At 53.0% G+C, this 18328-nt stretch overlaps 2 protein-coding genes across 2 annotated transcripts in view; one reads left to right on the plus strand and one right to left on the minus strand.

Annotated features, from left to right (window-relative positions):
- Positions 1–737: 737 nt before the first annotated feature.
- Positions 738–4955, minus strand: LOC307116158 (leukocyte immunoglobulin-like receptor subfamily A member 6; the record flags this gene model as incomplete). The annotated part of the gene is made up of 6 exons (XM_079799831.1): positions 738–859; positions 2597–2899; positions 3189–3485; positions 3702–4004; positions 4149–4433; positions 4817–4955. The coding sequence occupies 6 exons, from the start codon at positions 4953–4955 to the stop codon at positions 738–740; spliced, it is 1449 nt and encodes a 482-aa protein (XP_079655957.1).
- Positions 4956–7039: 2084 nt separating this feature from the next.
- LOC307116159 (leukocyte immunoglobulin-like receptor subfamily A member 6) overlaps positions 7040–18328 on the plus strand; it is a gene marked incomplete at both ends in the record, with an annotated part of 125991 nt that continues 114702 nt past the window's right edge. Inside the window, 2 exons of the mRNA XM_079799832.1 lie at positions 7040–7073; positions 7430–7714. Of these exons, the coding sequence (XP_079655958.1) occupies positions 7040–7073; positions 7430–7714 (319 nt within the window). The remainder of the gene's footprint in view (positions 7074–7429; positions 7715–18328) is intronic.

Below are 18328 nucleotides of genomic sequence, written 5' to 3' on the forward strand. Positions count from 1 at the left end.
TTGATCTCACATAGCATAACGCCCTCCAGGTCCTTCAGGGTCATTACAAATGGCAGGATTTCCTTCTCTCTTGTGGCTGAATAATATTTAATTTTATGTCAATTTAGAAATGGGCATCTCCCACCAGTCAGAACATTCTACACATGGGCTTTCAAGGGCAGAACAAGCACTGATGTGCTGATGCCACGTGGGGACAGCTCTGGGGAAATGACATGGGTGGTGTCTGGTGAGGAGAGGAAGGACTGTGGGTCCAGAGAGGGTCTGGGCATCTTGTTGGATTTTTAATTCCCAGGCTCGTATTCGAGTTAGCCCATTTATTCAGTTATAGAACCCAGGTTAACTTCTGTGTGCTGGAGCAATGATGAATCCATAACATTCACCTGGGAATGTGGCGATTAGAAATACAGAACAAGTTATTGCATAACAATGGGAGCGCATGAGGTGTTTGATGTGGGGACCCACACCAGCCAATCGGTCGTTATGCATGAGGGTGTAACCTCAAGTCATAGGGGTGAGAAAGGAAGAGGGGTCAAGACAGACAGAGAAAATAGACATTTAAGGGTGGAAGAGTCCTATACAGGGAACACACAGACATTTTCTGCATGCAAATCATGTTTATTCCCCTGGACATTCTCAGGAGTTTCCCCAACAATGGCCCCATCTTTCAGCACCTCCTGGGGTCATCAGATGGGCTCCAAGGCTGCCCATCTCTGGACGGTGCACCGTCCCCTCTGTGTTCACCCTCTGTCTTCATCATGGGTCCTTCTCTGGTTGTGTTGAGCCTCAAATAGCAGCACCCCGAGGACCACCAGGACCAAGCCAGCCATGCCCATCCGGATGAGATTCCCCACGGTGTAGTCTTGGGGGAGGGAAGCAGGGAGTTGTGGACAAAGAGGTCAGAGAGATCAGGATCCTGGATGTCCACCCAGCACACCCACTTCCCCTTGACTGAACATGACCCTCTACCCCAAGCATGTCAAACTCACAGCCTGCTGGCCACATGCAGCCCACATGAATATTCTTGCAGCCCAGCCAATATAATGGTATGTAAGAAATGTTTTAACAAAAATTCCATAACTTAATTTTTACAATATTCTGTTATACATATCTAGTGGCCTCGGTGCACTCGGTGTGTGTGGGGGGAAGGGGTCCCCCAGCCTGGCCTGTGCCCTGTCACAGTGTGAGAGCCCCGCAATCCATTGCCCCAAAGAGGTAGGCCCTGTCCACCCATCTGGGGCTCCTCGAAGAATTGCCCCAAAGAGGTAGATGACAGCCAGAGGAGGCCTGCGGATCCATGGTCTGGGCCACCTTTGCGGGATCCATGGTCTGGGCCACCTTTGCCCAGGCTCGCCGAGAGGCCTCTGCCACACCCGCCTCTGTCCCCGATGCTGCAAGTCCCCGCCCACCCAGCCTCCAGTTGATTGGTCATTATGCATGAGGGTGTCCTGGCCATTTGCATATTGCCTTTTTATTTGTATAGATTGTTAATGACGAACTATAACGTTTGCTAATGAATGATTACTATAATTGTGTTGCATTCATTTCCCTTAGGTGCCTTACACGCAGGTGCACCATTTCTCTCCACTAAGTGCACCATTTCTCTCCACTAATACCAGCAGTGAATATTTTAGCAGCCGATGGCCACGTCATTAGGCTTGGACTGACTTGTTGGGTGTAATCAACAGGAAATATTTTGCTTTGGTAGATAAAGAAAAATAGGTTCATTTGCCTTACACTGATTAATTTGTACAGTTATCTGGTGTCTGGTAAGTTCATGTTCAAGAAAAAAATATTAATTTTTATTAAAATGTTCCATTATTTTATGTTAACGATGACTCATTTATTTCAGCCCTTTGTATTGAGCATGTCTCTATCAACATAAACCTACGTTTCTATGAAAATGGAAGCTTTTGGTTTTTTTTTTTTTTTGTGGCCACATACACTTAAACCTTGTTAGACTTTGAGTTTGACATGCTTTCTCTACCCCAACCCCATATCTGAGGATGTCTCCCACTCACTGATCTTGGGGTCTGACCTACTTGGTGATGGGCTGAGGGTGTCACCTACTCCTGGGAATCAGGACACGAGGGTGTGCGTGAGGACCTGGGGAGGCAGGAGCCCTCCCCCTGGGCCCTGTGCTCTCAGATGCCCCACTTCTCCGATGATGACTTTTACACCGCCCCTCCACGAGCCTGTCTTTTCTCTGCCAGGTTCCCTGGGATCCTCCTTGGATTGTTACTAGCCTGCCTGTGAGCTGTGAATTCAGAACCTGCTCTGAGGTTCATAGGACCAGACTTGGCTTGGGCCCCTACATTAATGAGAAAGGCGGTCTCCATAAAGAAATTGTTGACTGTTCTTGTTGTTGTTGTTTTAACTACAAGACTTCATCATCTTACTTTGCTACAGCTGAGAGATGCAACTTATCCAAAGCCTGGGGAGCAGGAATCCATGAATGAGGAGCGAGAGTCAGTGGCTCTGGAAATTATAGGTTTTTGGAGCCCCCAGGGTTCCCTCATTTATTACTGTCTCACACGTTCCCGGGTACGGGGCCCTAACCTACCTGAGCAGAGAAAGCAGTGGGTCAGGGACCCCTCACCTGCAACCAGGAGCTCCAGGGGCTCACTGGGGAGTGACAGCAGGAAGGGGGAGGAGCTGTGTGAGCTGTAGCACCTGTAGGTGCCCCCGTGGGCTGAGGTCACAGGACTCATGGAGAACTCTGCCTGGTACTGCTGAGCTCGGTGCTCTGATCTCAGACGCAGGGGGGGATCGGCTGCCCCCTCCTTGGACAGAAGAAATGTGTCCCGCGGGCTCTGTGACTGACATAGCAAGGTCACGTTCTCCCCTGAGGCCACCCTGGGGCCTGGCTTCACCGAGAGGGAGGGTTTGTCAGGCAGGTGTCCTAGAGAGAGGAAGGGAAGGAGAGAGGGTGAAGGCTGCCGGCTCAGCTTGTTCTGACCTGAGAGTCACCAGGCTTCTTTCTAAGGACCCTCCTGTCTGTCTCTGTTTCTCTGAGTCTCCCCCTCTGCCTCCCACTCCTCTCTCTCTCTCTCTCTCTCTCTCTCTCTCTCTCTCTCTCTTTATCCCACTCTGAGAACCCCAGAGCCCTGGCCCAAGCCATCACCAACTGGGGCTCTCCATCGGGGTCAGTATAGATTTTAATACCCTGACTGAACCCACTGGCTCCTCACCTGCCACCATGATGTCCAGGGGGTCACTGGGGGCCGACCACTCAGAGGACAGGTTGTATCTACCGTAGCATCGGTACCGGCCCCCGTGCGAGCTGCTCACAGTGCCCAGGGGGAAGTGGGCCTGAGAGAGCCCAGCCTGGGGCTGCAGGACAAGGCTCTGGGGGAGGTCCTGTCCCCCCTCCTTGTGCAGAGCGAATCTGTCACAGCCGACATCAGAGCGACACTGGAGGGTCAGGTTCTGTCCAGAGGCCACGATGGGGCCCTGCTGGCTCAGGAGGGTGGGCTTCCCAGATTCACCTGGAGAGACCAGACATGAATTACAGGGGCTGCTCCTCCCACAAAACCCTTCTCCTGGCCTGACCCCCAGGTCTCACTGTCTCTGTCTGTGTCTCTGGGCCAGTAGCCCCTGTGCTCCCGTCACCCCACCATCTCACATGGGGCTCCCATCCCAGCAAAGACCCCAATAACCAGGTTGGTGCCTCAGTCCATGGATGGGACAGTAATGGGACTTACCCGGGACCAGGAGCTCCAGGATGTCAGTGGGGTGTGAGCACACCTGAGGCCTGTCCCTGTAGCAGCCATAGCATCTGAACGTCCACCTGTGAATGGCGGTCACAGGGCCCACAGGGAACAGGGCCTGGGACTGACCACTGGCCTGTGGCTGTGAGTCCAGGGCCCAGGAGAGCCTGTGATCTCCTTCCTTAGTCAGAATGAACCTGCCAAACCCCTCCCATGAGCCACACTGGAGGGTCACGTTCCCTCCTGAGGTCACGACAGGGATGGGCAGGGCTGAGAGGCTGGGTTTGCTGTAGGCTCCTAGGAGAGGAGGAGGAAGCGTGTTAAATGGGGCTCACAACTCCCTCATGTCCTCCATGGCTGGCCTGTGATAGAGACACCCTGAGAGCAGACCCCCTTCCTGAGGGCAGGGCCTGAGGCTGGGACCCCTAAGTGTCCTCTCACCTGTCACCACCAGCTCCAGGGGGTCACTGCGCTCTGACACGCCAGCGGTGCTGTGATAGTAACAGTGATATATCCCTGCATCATGCTCTGTCATGTGTGTGATGGAGAAGTTGGCCTTTTCCCCGGGCTCCAGTGGCTTAGGTTTGTACCAGGGTGCTGGGCTTTTATCTTTATACAGACTGTACACTTTAAACCCTTGGGTCCCCTGACACCAGATGGTCACGAGGTTCCCATAAGGGATCACAGGGCCTGGCTCAGCCCAGATGATGTGTTTGGGGAGGGTGCCTGGAAGGAAACCAGAGGCTGTATTACAAACACCTTCCCCACCCTCATCCCCCAGCTCCGTGGTCGGCAAACTGCGGCTTGCAAGCTACATGCGGTTCTTTGGCCCCTTGAGTGTGGCTCTTCCACAAAATTCCACGGCCTGGGCAAGTCCATTTTGAAGAAGTGGCGTTAGAAGAAGTTTAAGTTTAAAAAACTTGGCTCTCAAAAGAAATTTCAATCATTGTACTGTTGATGTTTGGCTCTGTTGACTGAGTTTGCCGACCACTGCCCCAGCTCAACCCCAAATCTTCTCATTTTATCACCTCATTCCAGCACCTCTGTGCTCCCTCCTGGGCCCCAGGGGTGAAGGAAGAGGAGGGACAAGGAGCCTGGGGAGGACTCACCTGCCTGCACCCCGGTCCTCTGGTCCAGACTCAGCCCTGGAAGAGACTTCCCATCAGAGATTTGAACCCGGATGTCTGAGCTGATTCCCTTCCTATCAGGCCCTGTCCACTGGAGCTGCCTGAGCCTGAGGTTCCCCATGAACAAGGTGGTGCAGCCGCCCCTCCTGCTCCCCCTCCCCATGTCCACAACTGACCGAGACAGAGAAGAACTGAGAGGATGGACATCATGGTGTCTGCTCTGAGGGCTCCCGCTCTGCAGATTGAGGAGGCCTGGGCCTAAAGGACAGAGATGCACAGGATGTGGTGAGTCAGGAGCTGCTGCCCTTCAGGGTTTTCACAGCTGGGGACCCACAGCCTGGGGAGGACACCACCCTAGGCCTGGCTCTGCATCTCCCAGGAGGAGGGCTCATGGGGAGTCCAGGTTTCAGGAGGCAGCTCAGCAGTGTCTGAGGTCTCACCTGATCCTCAGGGTCTCATGTGCAAATGCATGTTGCAAAGATCCCCAGGCTCACCCCCTCCCACCTTGTTGGTGTTTTATTTACAAACTAGAGGCCCGGTGCATGAAATTCATGCATGAGGGTTGTTTGTGTGTCCCTTACCGAGACAGAGAAGAACAGAGAGGATGGACATCATGGTGCAGGCTTGGGTCCCCCCCCCCCCAACTGTCCTCCTCTGCAGGTCTGGTCATCCCCAACTTCACTCCTCTGCTGGCCCAGTCCCCCGAACTGCTCTCCCTTGCAGGCCAGTTCCCCCTAAACTGCCCTCCACTGCCTGCTCCCAACTGTCCTCCCCTACAGGCCTATTCACCCCTAACTGCCCTCCCCTGCAGGACTGGTCCCTCCCAACTGCCCTCTCTTGCTGGCCTGATCACCCACAACTGCCCTCCCCTGCTGGCCATCTTGTGGCAGCCATCTTGTGTCTACATGGGGGTGGCAATCTTGTGTGTTGGAGTGATGGTCAATTTGCATATTGCCTCTTTATTATATAGGATACTAGTAGCCCATTTGCAGGAAGAATCCTGCAAGCGGCCGCTGCGGCCGCGTGTGCCGCCACCGTTGCAGCCGCCGCGCCTGCACCCACACGTCGCTGCCGCCCACCCCGCCCCGCCCCGCCCTGCCCTGCCCGGGCTTTCCCTCTGGCAGCCACCTTGCTTTCTGCTTTTCTTCCCTCTTCCTTCTAAGTTGTCTTCAGTCTTCACTCCTCCCTTCCTTAGCGTATGCAAATTAACCACCATCTTTGTTGGGTAATTTGCATATTCGCCCTGATTGGCTGGTAGGCGTGGCTTTGGCTGGTGGGCGTAGCTGGGCATAGTGAAGGTGTGGTCAATTTGCATATTACTATTTTATTAGGTAGGATTGCACTCCTCCAGTTCATTTGTAATACATGACACATGATTTTATAAGATGATCTAAACAGTTTGTTTCTCATATGTTCCTTTTGTGATAAACACCTCATCAATGCCCTTGTGTGGCGATCCCCACACCCATGACAAGCCACCACTTCTCTCTCCCTTCCTCCCTTTTAGACAGTCTGTCTGTATGTGTCCAGAGGCATTTAAAATGTTCTTTCCTCTCTACCATGTTCTCATCCACCTCTTAGGTCTCCACCTACTCACACAGCCGATCCTTCAAACACAGTCTAGACATGGTCCCAGCTGTTCTCATACAGTTCTTTTTAAATTTCCTTTTTGTAAATAATTAATTCATACATTAGCCTTAGAATGTCCTAGTCTACTTCTCCGAGTTCTCAAAATACAAGCAATGTGTCTCCTGGATCATGGATGTATTTCTGGTACCTGGATAAATACCTGGCAGGTAGAAGGAGATAAATATTTGTTTATGGAAGAGTCCAAGACAGAATGTAAATTCCACTTGTGGTGGCTGAGAAGGTTCGTGATTGCCCTCTTTAGAGCCGGCCGGCCAGGGGTTGCCTCTGACCCAGAACAGGGACCTGCCCTCTCAGAGCAGAAGTTCAGACCAGAGTCCTGGGAGTCAGATGAGACCTCAGAGCTGAGCTGTGTCCCCAGAGGCCTGGACTCCCCCCTGAGGGCTCATCCTGGGGAAACCCAGAGCCATCCAGGGTGGGGCCATCCACTTGCTGTGGGTCCACATCTGAGGGAAGCCGGAAGGGCAGTAGCAGCTCCTGAACCACATCCTGTGTGTCTCTGTCGTTCAGGCCAAAGCCTCCACCATCTGCAGAGCAGGAGCCCTCAGAACAGATGCCATGGCGTCCATCCTCTCTGCTCTTCTCTGCCTCGGTCAGTTGTGCACCCGGGGAGGAGGAGAAGAAGGGGCGGCTGCACCCCCTTGTTCATGGGAACCTCAGGTTCAGGCAGCTCCAGTTGACAGGCCCTGATTGAAGGGGAATCAGCTCAGATGTCTGGGTGCAAATCTCTCAAAGGAACTCTCTTCCAGGGCTGAGTCTGGACCAGAGGACCCATGTGCAGGCAGGTGAGTCCTCCCCAGGCTCCATGTCCCTCCTCTTCTTTCATCCCTGGAGCTCAGGAGGGAGCACAGAGGTGCTGGGATGAGGTGATAAAATGAGGGTCTTGGGTTGAGCTGGGGGTTGAGGGTGGGGAAGGCCCTTGTAAAACGACCTCTGGTTTCCTTCTAGGGATCCTCCCCAAACCAACCCTCTGGGCTGAGCCAGGCCCTGTGAACCCCTGGGGGATCCCCGTTACCATCTGGTGTGAGGGTTCCCCAGGGGCTGAGGAGTACCGTCTGGATAAAGAAGGAAGCCCAGCACCATGGAAAAGACTGGATCTACTGGAGCCCGGGGACAAGGCCAAGTTCTCCATCACATACATGACAGACCATATTGCAGGGATATATCACTGTTACTATTGCAGCCCTGCTGGCTGGTCAGAGCGCAGTGACCCCCTGGAGCTGGTGGTGACAGGTGAGAGGACACTCAGGGGTCCCAGCCTCAGGCTCTTCCCTCAGGAAGGGGATCTGCTCTCAGGGTGTGTTCCTCTCACAGCCCAGCCCTGGGGGATGTGAGGGAGGTGTGACCTGTACTACATTCCTACTTTTTCCCCTAGGATCCTATGGCAAACCCAGCCTCTCAGCCCTGCCCAGCCCTGTCGTGACCTCAGGAGGGAACGTGACCCTCCAGTGTGGCTCAGAGCAGGGATTTGACAAGTTCATTCTGACTAAGGAAGGAGATCACAGGTTCCTCTGGACCCAGGACTCACAGCCACAGCCCAGGGGGCAGTCCCAGGCCCTGTTCCCTGTGGGCCCTGTGACCCCCAACCACAGGGGGACTTTCAGATGCTATGGCTGTTACAGGAACTGGCCTCATATGTGCACACGCTCCAGTGATACCCTGGAGCTCCTGGTCCCAGGTGAGTCCCATTTTTGTGTCATTCACAGACTGTGGTATCAACCAGTTAATTGGCATCTTTGTTGTGAGGGGAGCAAAGGGGCTACTGGGCCAGAGACACAGTGACAAAGAAGGTGAGACCTGGGGGCCAGGCCAGGAGAAGGGGGTTATGGGAGGATCCACCCCTGTAATTCATATCTGGTCTCCATAGGTGAGTCTGGGAAGCCCTCCCTCCTGAGCCAGCAGGGACCCATCGTGGCCTCTGGACAGAGCCTGACCCTCCAGTGCCGCTCTGATGTTGGCTATGACAGATTCGCTCTGCACAAGGAGGGGGGACGGAACCTCCCCCAGAGCCTTGTCCTGCAGCCCCAGGCTGGGCTCTCTCAGGCCCACTTCCCCCTGGGCACTGTGAGCAGCTCCCACGGGGGCCGGTACCGATGCTACGGTGGATACAACCTCTCCTCTGAGTGGTCGGCCCCCAGCGACCCCCTGGACATCCTGGTGGCAGGTGAGGAGCCAGTGCATTCAGTCAGGGACCCAGACTCTGCACAGGCCCTACTGGGGGTCTCAGGTGGTGAGACCAGAATGAAAGTGCAGACCCCAGAAAGGGAGAGAGACATAGAGCGACAGGGGGTGGGAGGAAGGGGGGGGACTCAGAGAAACAGAGACAGACAGAGCGGAGGGTCCTCAGAGAGAGGCCTGGTGACTCTCAGGGCAGAACAAGGTGGGCAGGCAGCCCTCACCCTCCCTCCCTCTCTCTAGGATGGCTGCCTGACAGACCCTCGCTCTCGGTGCAGCCAGGCCCCAGGGTGGCCTCAGGAGAGAACGTGACCCTGCGGTGTCAGTCACAGAGCCCGAGGGACACGTTCCTTCTGGTCAAGGAGGGGGCAGCCGATCCCCCCTCTCGTCTGAGATCAGAGCACCGAGCTCAGCAGTTCCAGGCAGAGTTCTCCATGAGCCCTGTGACCTCAGCCCACAGGGGGACCTACAGGTGCTACAGCTCACACAGCTCTTCCCCCTTCCTGCTGTCACACCCCAGTGAGCCCCTGGAGCTCCTGGTCTCAGGTGAGGACCCTGACCCTGTCTGCTGAGCTCTCCACTCCCCGGAATTATGGGCTGAAAGGGAGTGGGGGGCTCTAAGGATGGTCACCCAGAATTTATCTATACCTCAGAGGCCCTCCCTGTCTACTCCCTTCCCCTCATGTGGGTCCAGAAGGTGTCAGCTGGGCAGTGGGAGGGTCTCACGGGCCACAGCACAGATGTAGGAGGTTCTGAGTGAGGTTCCAACTCCAGGGTCAGGCCCAACCTCTCACCCTCTTCCTGTCCTCACTTCCAGAACCCTCTGGAGGCACCAGCCCCCGACCCACAGGGCCCGCCTCCACAGCTGGTGAGTCCCGGGGAGCTCTGTGCAGAGGGGGCACAGCCCACCCAGCAAGTCCTGAGAGTCTGTCAGGGGATCCAGTGACCCAGGTCCTCAAGGACGGGCTTGTGTCCCTGGGGGACTGGGAGTCCCAGGGTCTGAGGCTGGTGATGGGTGGGGTGGTCATGGCAGAGGGATATTCGGGGGCGCAGGCTGGGGGAGGGGGAGCTGGGTTCATGTGGGGAGATGACAGCCCCATCCTGAACCTAGGAGGCTCTAAGGATCCATCTCTCCCACCCACAGGGTCAGGCATGCAGACGGGTTAGTGAAGGGTTCTGTGGGGAGGTGGTGGGTGCCTGATGGGGACAGGGGCTGAGCTATAAGGCGTTCAGGCCCCTCTGAAGTCTCTCACTTGGACACGCCCTTCCCCTGCCTGGGCCTCAGTATCTGCAGCTGTGAAAGGAGGGAATCCTTGTCCAGAGCTTAGACTTCCTGTCGGTTCTGGCCCTGACCTCCTGGGAGAGGGCCTCACAGGGAAGCCCCCAGAACGTGATGTTATGGGGCCTGTCCCCTCTGTCTCAGTGACGGTGACACTGTACAGGATGGGACAGGCAGGACAAGGCTCCGGGCACCCAGTCCTCCCCCTCAGCTCAGGCTCAGCTCAGAGGAGGGAACAGGCTGGATCAGCCCTGGGTCAGCTCCTGGCTCTGCTGCTCCTGCTGTGGGGCTGGGCAGTCCCTTCTCTCCTCTGAGTGTCGGGTTCCTGTCTGCTCATCCCTGGTCCCATCCTGCTCACAGGCTGCTGGGAGATGAGGTGACATAAGGGCTCACAGAGCTCAGGAAGGCAGAGCCCCCAGCCCAGCCCGACCTTCCCCAGGGGGTGTTAGGGCCTGCAGAGTAGGGACGATCCAGGGGAGATCCAGAGTCTAGCCCACATCCTGCCCCTCCTGTCCCTGCTGTGCTGGGGCGGGTAATGAGGAAGGACCCTCAGCTCCAGAGGAGACGTGGACAGACCCCTTCAGAGGAGGAGCCAGAGCACAAAGCTGGTGTCCCCCTGGTGGGCAGCGTGAGGCCAGCACAGGGAACCCACAGTCCTGAGTTATAGTCCCAGCCCTGCCTGGTCCAGGCTGGGTGACCTGGGGCACATGGTTAACCTCTCTGAGCCTCAGTGAAGTGGGTGGTGGGGTCAACAATCCCTGGTGAATGACTGCTGTGAGGTGAGAGGAGATGAGTGACAGACCCCAGCACGTGCCTCACACACAGTAGGTGCTCATTTAATTGCATCACTGGCTCATTCATGACGTCACCCTTGTCCAAGGTCCCAAATGGTACATGGTCATCCTGATTGGGTTCTCGGTGGCCCTCGTCCTACTGCTCTCCCTCTTCCTCTTCCTCCTCCTCCGACACCGATGTCAGAGCAAAGGCAGGACGTCGGGTGAGTAGGGAACAGGGTGACCTGGGTCACAGGAGGGAGAGGGGCTCAGAGCACCTGCCACAGGAAACCAAATGGATGGAGAAGGTGAGCTGGGAAAAGGATTTCTCCAGAAGCTCAAATCAGTAAACCTAGAAAGAAAACAATGTCAGCACACATATAAGGTAATCTTTAATCATTTTGAATCTCATGACATATGAAACATGCACATGTGTGTGGTACGTTTATTCTTTCCTGTGGAATCACAGGGGGAGGGGTCCTATCTCCCAAGGCTGAGATGGTCCCTCTTGACCAGCCCAGAGATGGGCTCATGTCCAACCTCCTGCAGGGACCACACACCCAGAGGCCATGGACAGAGGCCCGCAGATCAGGTAATTTCTGCCCCAAAGATCTGAGACCTCCATGACCCATGGCTCAGCTCTGCCCCTAACTCTCCTGTGTCCTCCCCCAGCTACAGCCCAGCTGCAGATGCCCAGGAAGAGGCTCTTTGTGAGAGGAAGAGACAGCTGCCCTGGGGGAGGGGGCACAGGGATTTTAGGAGGTGATGGGGAGGGTTAGGCTGGGAGGCTGGGTGTTAGGGGTGAGAAGGACTGAGACCCACACTGTGTGACCTGGCACCTTACCTCACCCTGGGTTAGTGGCCCATCTGGGAGCAGGCGGAGTCTGCAGCCCTGAGATCTCGGGGACCTTCCAGGAGACACACCCCTGTTCTGCCCCAGCAGATGCTTCTGTGAAGGACCCACAGCCTGGGGAGAGTGTGGAGCTGGACCCTCAGGTGAGACCCCTGCTCCTGTCCAGGCCACCAAGGACCTTCTGTTGCCCGTTTAATCCAATGGACCCTTCCCTGTCCCACCTCACCTGCTTCTCAGCAGCATCCACACTGACCTTCCCTCTAGGCCCCCAAGGTTATCCTGCTGTGACTCACTCCTCCTGGTTTCCTTGTGACCTCATGGCCCCTCCTACATGGTCCCCTTTGCTGGCCCCTCGTCCTCTGTCTGAGCTTGTGCAGCCCCAGGTCTCAGGAGGAGGCAGGAATAAGTGACTCACCCACAGGTCCCCAGGACCCCTTCATTCATTCACCCAGCAGATGTGACGGGCTCACTGTTTACAGCTCCATTTAGGGGCCACGGTGCCGCCCTGAGCCACACTGTCTCCACACTCCTCGAGCTCACCTGTGGGCGAGGGAGACAATGTGCAAACAAGCAGCCAGTGTCCCAGAGAGCAAAGTGCTGTGAAGGAACATAAAGCATGAGGAGGGGATAAAGTGCATGGTGGGGGACAGGGAAAGAGCGGGTGCAGAGGTCCTGGGGCAGGGCCTGCTTCTTCAGGAGGAGGGGCCCTAAGGCTGGAGTCCAGTGAGCGAGAGAGAGAGAGAGCGTGTTAGGATGAGAGTCAGAACCACAGAAGCATCCAGAGGCCCCGAGGCTCGGGAAGGCCCTGCAGATTCCATCAGGAGAGGGACCTGGTCTATTTAAAGTGTAAGCCATCTCTCTGGCAACCTGAGGATGATTGACAGGAGGATTTCTACTGTGGAATCGAGGAGACGCTGTTCTGTCTCACTGTCTCCAGCAGAACGGGCAGGATGAAGGCCCCCAGGGAGTTACGTACGCCCAGGTGAACCGCTCAAGACCAAGATCCGGACCAGGAATGCCCACCTCTCCTTTGCCTCTGTTGAGGGGATTGCTGGACACAAAGGGCAGACAAGCAGAAGAGGACAGACAGATGGACAGTCAAGTGGGTCCCGTCTTCTCCAGACACCCAGGTTTTTCCCAACCCTAACCACGTTTCATACCTCTTTCTCCCACTGCTCCAGGCTGCACCTGACGCCCAACAGGATGTGACCTACGCCCAGCTGAATCTCTTGGCCCTCAATCAGAGGACAACTGCACCCCATTTCTCCCCATCCAATGAGCCCCCAGATGAGCACATTGTGTATATTGCTCTGTCTGTCCCCTAGCCCAGGAAAGACCCAAACCCCACATTTCAGGAAGGGGGCCTGCACATACCCCCAAAAGCCTGAATGCTTCCCCATGGACACGTGGCTAGTGCCCCAGCCTGGAGACCTGACAGGGACCACCCACAGCTCCTGGGGCCTCTGGGAGTCTCCAGGTTTATAGTCGAAGATAACCTATATCTCTACCTCTTACAAATAAAGCAACAGACTTTTCAGTAATCAATGTGTGAACCAAAACCAGAAGTGAATGTTTTAAATTAAATTATAATGTAAACTAGAGGCCCAGTGCACGAATTCATGCATGGGTGGGGTCCCTCAGCCTGGCCGCCAATCGGGGCCACTGGGTTGGGCCCTGCTGGCAGTGGGTAGGAACTGCGGGAGGTTGGCCCCAGCAACAAGCTAACCAACGGCCAATTCCAACAAGCTAACCAACGGCCAATTGTGCTCCCTCCTCCCTCGTGTCTGGGTCCAGGGTGGAGGTGAACCAGATTCAGGGATGTCAGGGCCCCAGCAGCAATGTCTGGGTCAGTGCACATCATAGCTACTGGCTGGTCGTCAGGTCATTCCGGTCGTTTGGTCAAAGCAGTCACTTAGGCTTATATATATATACATATATATATATATATATATATATATATATATATATATATATATATATATATATATTGGACCTATGAAATAAGATAATTGAAAACCATGAATGAATATATTGGAAAAAGGAAAAGCCTTAAATATTCAATGACCTAAGCTATTATATCAAGAATTAAAGGCCTGCAGTGGGGGCTGGGTTGAGGGGGAAGTGGAGGGACATAAAGGCCATCTGTAACACTGTCAACAATAAAAAATAAACTAAAAAAAAAACTTAGAAAAAAAGATTGCACTGAATCCTAGATGACTGGATATGCAAGATCCTCCATAATGGGACTGGGCCCAGAGGGTCATGTGATGTTAAGGGGAGGTGGGTGACCTGGGTGGATAACCAGGGTCCTCAGGTGATTTTGGTCTGCCCTGCCCTCTGTGACCTTTTTACCCACAATTCTTAGTTTCCCACCCCCACGTCTACACCATGGGAAACCCCATTTGGATGGGCAAGGCTGGCTTGGTCCTGGTGGTGTTTGGGGTGCTGCTATTTCAGGCTTGAAACAGCCAGAGAAGGACCCATAATGCCCCCAGAGTGTGACTAGAGAAGGAACAATGCACGGTTCGGAGAGGGGGTGCCTTGGATCCCATCTGAGGGTCTCAGGATGTAGTGGGAGAAAGTGGGGACCCCGAGTTGGTAGAACTACCTGCTGATTTTTCTAGCAGAATCAAGATGGTTTGGGTGCACAAAAATGTCTGAGGTCTCCCTGTACAAGCTTCTTCCTCCATTAAATGTGTATCTTCTCTCCCTGTCTTGGTTGACTTTCTGTGATGACCTCCCTTCTTTCCTCACCCCTGTGACTTGAGGGTCCATCCCACATGGCAGGTGTGGGTTCCCACATCTAACGCCCCATGCTCTCCTCCACTGTTATGTCTGTTTAGATAATTACATTTATTGTGGTGAACCCTGTTTAATAAATTGTACCAGTTTTGAATGTGCAATTCTATGGTACCACATATATGTATATTTTATGGGATACCATGTTATTTACTTTTTATCACCACATGACCAGATGGGTATTGTTGAGTCTTCTCTTCAGTTCACAGGACTTCATCTGAATTCAATAACTAAATAACTCAGGCAGTGTGGCTCAGTGGTTGAGTGTTGTCCTATGAACCAGGATGTGATGGTTCAATTCTGGTCAGGGCACATGCCTGGGTTGTGGGCTCGATCCCCCGTAGGTGTGCACGAGGCAGCTGATCCATGGTTCTCTCTTATCATTGATGTTTCTGTCTCTCTCCCTCTTCCTTCCTCTTTGAAATCAATAAAAATATATTTAAAAAAATTAACTAAGTGGGCAGAATGAGATATAAAACTAGTAAAGAAAATTTAAAATGATGTCTCACACCCATTCTGGACCCCACAACACTTCCTGTCTTCCTCAGATGACACAGGATATTGGGGTTTAATCATTTTTTACATCTTTTTTTGGTCAAATATTGCATATTTGTCATTCACTTGTAATACATGGTGTGTATGATCTTCATAAACAACCTCACCAGCGCAGTCCATTTCTATATTTCCCTCTTGTCTTGGAGACACTACCCAATGCCCTTGCATGGTGGACAGTGCCAACGTGACCTGTTTCCATCTCACTTTCTCTTACCTTCCCCCTTCAGAGAGTCCCTATGTCGGTAATGGTGTCTGGATGTTTTTTTCTCTGTAGAATTTCCTCCCACCCCCTTAGGACTTCACCTCCTCAAACAGCCACCATTCCCTCAACCGCAGTCTAGTCCTGGGCCCAGTTGTTCTAATATTTTCTCTCTCCTCTCCTTTGTACATAAATTAATTGCAACATAAATCTTTGAATGCTCAAAGGCTGCTAATCTGAAATTTCCAAATGCAGGAAATAAGTCTTTGTCAATTAGGTCTTTCTGGTGACTGGTATAAATATTGGTAGAAGGTGATAAGTAAATCTTTGCATATGGCCTTGCTAAAGGCAGAAATTAAATTTAAAAATATTTATTATCTTTATTGTTGAGAGCATTACAGATGTCCCCCCATTTACTCCCAATTGCCCCCCCTCCACCTGGTTCCTGCCCCACCCCAGGCCTGTTGTGGAGGTCTGACCATTCAACCAGGCAGGATGTGGTTCTGCAACAACTTACATTTAATTGTGGGTGTTACTGTCCTTGAAGAAGAACAATCCCTAAGCCTAAGCCTTACCCTAACCCTGTCATAAATCATATGTAAAGCACAGACTCATGTTTATATTTCCCTTTTATATAAAACTAGAGGACTGGTGCATGAAATTTGTGCACTCGGGTGGGGGTCCCTCAGCCCAGCCTGTGCCCTCTCTCAGTCCGGGAGCCCTTGGGGGATGTCCAACTGATGGCTTAGGCCCGCTCCCTGCTCCCCTTAGCTGGCAGTTGGACATCCTTAGCGCTGCTGCGGAAGCGGGAGAGGCTCCCGCCACCACCGCTGCACTAGCCAGCTGTGAGCCTGGCTTCTGGCTGAGTGGCACTCCCCCTGTGGGAGCACATTGACCACCAGAGGGTAACTCCTGAGTTGAGTGTCTGCTCCCTGGTGGTCAGTGCACTTCATAGCGACTGGTCGTTCTGCTGTTCAGTTGATTTGCATTTTAGCCTTTTATTATATAGGATTCAAGGAACATAGGCTAAGCTACATATCTGGATGCCCACCAGGAGGGGTGGAGCTGTCCACATCTCAGTGCTGAATTTGTTTCCACCCTCTCAGGATTAACATACAAAGTGAGCAGTAATTAGGGGAGAGGGTGGTGGTCCATGGTCTTAAGGAAAACCTGCCAGATACGCATGCATGTTGTTGGTCAAGATTAGAGCTGCTGTGAATCACCACAACCTCCTGAAACCAGGAGAACTGTCCTGACTTGCTGACTCTCTGACGACAACTTTGAATTTACTTTGCAGAGTCAGGTTGGTGCTGCTCATCCATCAGGAAAAGTGCTAAACGACCCATAGAAGGTGCTATAGCACAGCTCTTTTTAAAAATATATATTTTTTATTTAAAAAAACACATTTTTCTTGATTTCAGAGAGGGAGAGAGCGATAGAAACATCAAGGAAGAGAGAGAATCATTGATTGGTTGACTCCTGCACGCCCCCTACTGGAGATCAAGCCTGCAACCTGGGCATGTGCCCTTGACCAGAATCGAACCTGGGACCCTTCAGTCTGCAGGCCGATGCTCTATCCACTGAGCCAAACCAGCTAGGGCTATAGCAGAGTTCTTGACGATTTATTCTTCAGCTGCTAAAGCGAAGCTCAAGATGCAGTGTTATCTTTAAGGGAGAGGGTAAGTTAAAGATAATAAGAATGCCAATGGCAAACCCTCCTCTGGGTATTGATGCGAAAAAGGTAAAAGCATTTATTCATAAAGATATGTGTGTCCATGGTTTATGGATGTCAGCAACCTTCACCCTCCCCCCTCCACCTTCACCACCTCACACAGCCACTTCCTGCATCCTGGAGAGTGAGACTTCTTGTCGTCTGAGGAGCAGGTGAGGAGCGAACATTCAGAAACACTGATGCAAGTTCAGCTCCCATGAGATGCCCCTGTTGACCTGCATTTCCTGAGGCTGAGAACTTGGGAAACATGGTGCTTCTGTCAAACAGGAGGCAGGGCTGAGCAAAGCAGAGACAGTCCAGGATGTGGTGGGCAGTGTCTCCATACCGCATAAGTCCTGTTCACAAGGTGCCCATCTCACAGGAAGAGGACCAGACCTTTCACCCTAAAAATAGCAGGTGCTGAAGGTCTGATGTGAACCACGTCCTGACCACACCTCACGTCTAAAGTACCACATTTACTTTTCCTATGCTCTGCAGTCACATAAGGACTTTCACATAATTTTTCTGCCATTGGAAAGTCATACCAATTATTCCATTTATAGCTTTCAACAGCCCCTGGCCAAGCTAATGTAGAAAAATAGTGAATAGTCTGAAGCAATCTTCAGGAGAAATATGACATCTCTCAAGCGGCTAGTATCTATTAAGGCCTTGTGCCAGTCACATAGTCTTCACTCTCTGGCCAAACAAAAAGCAGAGTGGACAGTTGGATTCTGCATTTCTAGAAGAGAAGACAACCTAACAAGGTTTGCTTTTTATTATTTTAGTTGAAATCATTCCTTGTGTGTGAGTCAAAATCAGTGTCTTATATTTATACTAGAGGCCCCGGTGCACAAAAGTCATGCATGGGGCGGGGGGTCCCACAGCCCAGCCTGCATTCTCTCCAATCCAGGACCTCTTGGGGGATGTCTGACTGCTGGTTTAGGGAAACCTTCAGTTGAACATCCCTCTCACAATCCGCGACTGCTGGCTCCTAACTGCTCGCCTGCCTGCCGGCCTGATCACCCCCTAACTGCCCTCCCCTGCTGGCCTGATGGCCCCTAACTGCCTCTGCCTTGGCCCCTGGCACCGTGGCTTTGTCCGGAAGGATGTCTGGAAGATGATCAGTCTAATTAGCATATCACCCTATAGATGGAGAGAGAGTGAAGTGAGAGAAACACATCAATTGGTTGCCTCCCAAACAGATCCAGACTAGGGCCAGGAATTGAACCCGTGACCCTTTGATGCATGGGCTGACTCTCTAACCACTGAGAAACCCTGGCCAGGGCTGGAAGTTGGCACTCTGTCCAACATCTTTCCATTCCCCTATCCTGCCTGTGTTGAGGATCATTCCACTCTATGTTTCTATGAGTTTGGCATTGGTAGATTCCACACATAGGTGAGAACAGTATCTGTCTTCCTCTGTCCCATTTATCTCACTTAGCACAATGCCCCAAAGTGTGACCCATGTCAGAGCTGGCAGGATTTACATCTTCTTCATGGCTG

The sequence above is a fragment of the Cnephaeus nilssonii genome, assembly GCF_951640355.1.
Source record: "Cnephaeus nilssonii genome assembly, chromosome: 20".
In the NCBI taxonomy this organism is placed as follows: domain Eukaryota; kingdom Metazoa; phylum Chordata; class Mammalia; order Chiroptera; family Vespertilionidae; genus Cnephaeus; species Cnephaeus nilssonii.